Source organism: Dasypus novemcinctus, chromosome 5 (genome assembly GCF_030445035.2).
Source record: "Dasypus novemcinctus isolate mDasNov1 chromosome 5, mDasNov1.1.hap2, whole genome shotgun sequence".
Taxonomy (NCBI): Eukaryota; Metazoa; Chordata; class Mammalia; order Cingulata; family Dasypodidae; genus Dasypus; species Dasypus novemcinctus.
This window is the reverse complement of record NC_080677.1, coordinates 122281870-122287398: the sequence shown is the minus strand read 5'-3', so window position 1 is coordinate 122287398 and position 5529 is coordinate 122281870. Positions and strand designations below refer to the sequence as shown.

The 5529-nt window shown below is 41.1% G+C and overlaps 1 gene segment (V, D, J or C); it reads right to left on the bottom strand.

Annotated features, from left to right (window-relative positions):
* Window positions 1-297: 297 nt before the first annotated feature.
* Window positions 298-2632, bottom strand: LOC101417257 (T cell receptor beta variable 5-1-like). The segment is given in 2 exon segments: window positions 298-1838; window positions 1955-2632. Coding segments are annotated over 2 exon segments (420 nt in total).
* Between the last annotated feature and the right edge of the window lie 2897 nt (window positions 2633-5529).

The window sequence follows — 5529 nt, the reverse complement described above, 5'->3', positions numbered from 1 at the left end:
AAAATAATTTCTTTTTTCTCAAAAGGACATTGACAAATTTCAACTTTAGATAAAATTAGGTTGTTTTACAAAACTGGTCATCAATCCTGCCTCTGAAAACATAATTGCTCAGAAAATTGCATAAGTAGTATGGAAACTTGAAACTATCCATAATGACTATTGATTATATTTCAGGTGAGATGAGGCCCTTGTGAAGATGAAATAGTTTGTAGAGAATGGTATTACATGGTTCCTTATCAGTGCATATTAATTTATTTTCACAAATAACAGAGTATTAATTGTGTACTAGGGTTTTCCTATGCAAGTTATCTCCCAATTACAATACCGTTCATATGTCAATATAAGGTCTAGTTAATGATTACATTGTTTGTGACTATTTCTAGGAGAATATTGTGATGAAAAGTTGGCATAGAGTATTTGTGTTATCCTCGAGTAACTTCTTATATTACCAGGCACCTACTAGATGTTCAATATATCCAAGCTATATTAAGTGGGGAAAAAAAGTTTCTGAATAGCATGCATAGAATACTTGTATTTCTTCAAAATGTAGGGGTAATCAAGAAATATATATTTTACCTTCTTGAGTATTATAAAAATTCTTGGGAAGGGCACACAGATGTGAATAATGGCAATTATCCTCTTGGAAGTTCTGGAAGAGGTAAGCAGCTGGATTAGCAAAACTAGGCTAGTAGGGAGGTTTTTACTGTGGGTAATTTTATCTTTATAAGTTCTTGAAACATTGTCATTATTTTATTTATTCCAAATTGATTAACAGAAGCAAAAATTAAAAAGAAACCAGAAAGCATAGAGAACAATGTAGTATAGCGCCTTGAGATTCATGGTAAAAAGTAAAAAGGAAGACATATTTGAGCCAGGTATTGAAATATGATTAGTATTTGGCCATGTTTTCAGAGAAGAAAAGGTCTTTTCAGTCCATGGAAATAGCAAGAGCAGAAAATTTAATAGACACCTTTGGTCTTAGGTAATTATTTGAAGGGCTGCCTAGTCACAGAGTAAGATGCATCTTAAGACTGACAAGGAGTGAAGCTAAGAAGGAAAATTGAATCTAGTTGAAAAGTGTTAGACAGCTATAACAGTGTGCAGAATTTATTTCATGGGAAACCAGAGAGCCTTTGCATATATTCAAGGTAGGGTAAACGGATTTTTGTTTTGCAAAGTACATGACTGTGCAATGAGGAGGAAAAGTTGGTGTGAGAAGTCACATAATAGTTTCTACACTATGCACTTATCAAATAATTTGACCCTAAAGTGAAATTGATCTCCCAAAAAAAGAGGGTACCAGAGATTAAATTTTTCTTTATCTTTGTAGCTTATAGTAACAGGCAAAGAGGATATTTTTCTAATAAACCTGTTGACACTGCAACATTCTCTGTAGAAGATGTCACTTCGAAGGAACTTTAAGCCATTTTTCTTTCCCACTGCAGTCTTTAGCTTCTCACAGGTGTATCAGATCTGAGGTTGCTTCTTGCTGCTGAGGCAGGAAGGTTTGCGCACAGAACGTTGGTGACTCTGCAGGGCTGTGCCCAAGCTGCTGGCACAGAGATACAGCGCTGAGTCCTCCAGCTGCGAGGAGTTTATGTTGAGCTCAGAGCGAGAGTCACTGAACTGTTGACCTGAGAATCGATTTGGAATGTTTCCTCTTTCAGCCTCTTCCTCATAGTAATATCGAGCCAGGAACTGGAGACCCTGGCCCAGGACCTGTTGGTACCAGTACACAGTCTTGTGCCCAGACATAGGGTAACATTTCAGTGTCACTTCCTGTCCTTTGGCTCTAATCAGGTGTCTTGGTGTTTGGAGGACTCCAGAATCCACTGCACCTTTGGGGGAAGGAGACAAAGGCTGGGGAATGAGCAGAACAGGGAGTCCAATGATGCCTCAAATGCAGGCACTGTCAAACCTACAGCAGGATGCCCCACCTGTGCCAGGGACTCACCTGCTCCCAGGAGACAAAGGGTTACACAGCAGAGGAGGCTGGAGTCCATGGCTGTGTGAGGCACATGTGACAGGGTGTCTCCCTCACCAGGGTACTGAGCCTCTGATGGCTGGGGTTCTGGGCATCCCTGCTGATTGGTTGTTAGGCTGTGATGTCACTGCTATGAAGTTACTCTCCCTGCACTTCAGAGCATGCTCAAGGCATCCTTTGACACCCAGGCTCAGCTTGTTCCTGTCCTGCAAGCCCCTAAACAAAAGTTGGGCCCAGTTGAGCACAGCCCCCTTATACTCACTCACAACTTATCTTCTTTTCCTCCCTGGTATTTGCACCCCTCTTCACCTGTCCTTACCCTGTCTTGACACTAATTACCCAGCCTTTCCCACTCCAAGCCCTGCACCCTCCACTCTCCATGCAGGTTCAGAGAAAGTCCTGCTTGTTGTACAATGCATTCAGGGCAAACCTCACCTCCCTCGACAATGAGGAAGCTGTTTAACTCATCTTGCCCGAGGACCCACTCAGTGAGTGCAAACCACCTCCCTAATGCCAGCTTGTAGGCAGCCTGTCTCTCCTAGGCCCCTCTCCCTACCTCTGGCAGGGGACCTTCCAGCTCTGTGGATCCACAGTGCCCCCAGGTGGCAGATGCTCCACAGCCCATGGATCTATACCTCCTGGTGAGATAAATAGATCAGAGGTTGTGTCTAAATGAAAGAGAGCTTCCCTACAGCCCCCATTCTTCCAACTCCCAGCCCCCTCACCACACCCTCTCACACACACCCATCCTACTGTTTTCCCAGCAGATCTAACAGACCAATTTGCCAGTTTATCTCAGCCTGTAAAACAAAAGGATGCATGAAGAAACATTTTGATTAAGAAAAAAAACAATTGTTACAACATTGCAGTCAGCAGGCTAAGATGGAAGACACAGCCAGAACAATATGGGACTCAAATGTTAACAGTGTCATGATATTAAGAGGATCCCAACTAGAAACCCTATATTCAACAGCTCCTCCTGGTCAATCAAATAGATATATATTTATTTATTTTTAATTTTCTGCCTCCCTCCCCGCATCTGTCCGCTTGCCCTGTGTGCTGGCCTTCTCTCAGAGGCACTGGAACTGAACCAGGGACCTTCCATGCGGGAGTCTAGTGCCCAACTGCCTGAGTCATATCCACTGTCTCAGCATCTGCTGGCTTGTGGCATCTAATGGTCTTCTTTCGGAGGCACTGGAAATTGAATACGGGACTTCCCATGTGGGAGGCAGGCGCCCAACTGCTTGAGCCATATCCACACTCTAATCAGATACTTACCTTTTTCATATTTTGTTTTAAAATAACTTATCAGCATTTAGGTAGTGAATCTTATAAAGAGGATTTATATATTTTACATATGTTTTCTGACCTTGCAAAAATTTTAACACCTCCTGATTATTGTGATCCACATATTTTTCATAAGTTGTTCCTACATTACTTATTACTAACACTTAGTGCAGCTTATGAAGAGGATTTCTAGATTTAAAAATTTTTTTTCTGAACTTACAAAATCTCAAACAACCTGTCGGCTTTACTTATGATAGATGCATCTGGATCTGACATTTGCTGTCGCTACCCTGGAATGCCTATCAGCTTGACTCAGCAATTTATCAGCTCTTAATCAATGACACCCAGACAGAAACTATTTCCATTGGTTGGTTAGCCACAAGAAAGCACACACCGGTGCACACACACACAATTACCACTGAATTGGCAAGGATGGCAAAGGTCTACTACTGAGCACAGCTAATTTTTCTTTTTTAGTTTTTCTGCTTCATTTCTGAAAAGCACCACTGACAGTGATCAGAAGATATATCTAAATACATGGTGGTTGATGAGGGAAAATGTTGATACTGGGTTATGTGTCTGTATAAATATTTCTATAACATTATTACTAAAGAGAAATAGATTTCCTCTTTTCCAAAGAACGTTGGCAAAATACAGCTTTAGATCAATCAGTCAAGATGCTTTACAGGACTGGTCATCAATCCTGCCTATGAAAACATAATTGCTCAGAAAATGGTGCAAGTTGTTTGGAAAACTTAGACTATCCATAATGACTATCTGTTAGCTTTCAGATAAGAGATGGAGAAGAAATAGTTGGTAATAATATTCCATGGTTTTCTGTAAGTGCACCTTAATTTACTCACTTAAAAACTATCAAAGAATATTAACTAGGGGAAAGCGGATTTGGCTCAATGGATAGAGCATCTGCCTATCACATGGGATGTGCAGTGTTCAAGCCCAGGGCCTACTGGCCTGTGTGTTGAGCTGGCTCATGCGCAGTGCTGATGTGCACAAGGAGTGCCCTGCCATGCAGGGGTGTCTCCCATGTAGGGGAGCCCCACGTGCAAGGAGAGCCTGTAGAGAGAGCTGCCCTGTGCAAAGAAAGCACAGCCTGCCCAGGAATGGTGCTGTACACACAGAGCTGACACAGCAAGATGATGCACCAAAAAGAGACACAGATTCCTGGTGCTGCTGACAAGAATCCAAGTGGACACAGAAGAAAACACAGTGAATGGACACAAAGAGGAGACAACTGGGGGGAGGGGTGGAGAAATAAAAGAAAAAAAAAGAATATTAATTAGGTACTAGATGTATCCTATAAAAATAAAGATAACAATATAGGATAGTGTCTTGGAATGTCAGGTTAAAAAAAAGAAATCTTGTTTGGTCTAATCCTTGAAATATGAACAGGATTTGGTCAAGATTTGGTGAAGGAAAGGAATGTTTAGGCCCTTGAAATAGCAAGAGCAAATGCAGAGGATTTAAATTGCAGTTTTAGTTTTAGCAAATTATAGGAAGATCAGCTCAGTCACAGATAAATTGCACCCTAAGACTGACAAGACATAGCACTATGACAGTAAATTGAATCTGATTGTGAAGTGTGAGAAAGCTATTTCAGGAAGCAGAATTTATTTGGTGGGAAATCACAGAGGCTTTACCCGTTTATAATCAGGGTGACATAACCAGATCTGCAGTTTGGAAAGCACGTGGCTGTGCCCTGAAGAGATCAAGACTGGAGTGGGAAGATGAGAAGGAAGAGGTCAAAACCAACCCCAGGGTTCTCACTCTGGGCAACTGACTATTCGGTGGTCCAGTCTAGCTGACAGACTGGCCGCTGGAAAATCCCAGCTGCTGTGAGGCCTCATTTTATATCTGTGGGGTGTACTAAAGATTTGGGGCAGCAGAGAAGAGAAACCATGTTGCAGAGAAAACAGTTGCTTTTGTTTGTTTGTTTTGCTTTTTGTGTGTTTTTGTAATCTTATAGCTCTATCTCCATTTTCAAACACTTTAGTCATGTTCTTGCTCTTTGACTTTCTCAAAATCTCAATTCCTTCTCCCTCAATTATGTAAAGCAAACCTCTCTGATTCTACCTATTATACTATATACTTATCAAATAATTTTAACCCTAAACTCAAATCTGCCCCCATAAAAAGAGGGTAAAAGCGATTAAATTATTCTTTACTCTTGTAAAATATAGTGACAGAAAAAAGATTCTTTTTCTAGTAAACCTGTTGACAGCACCATTCTCTAAAAAGTC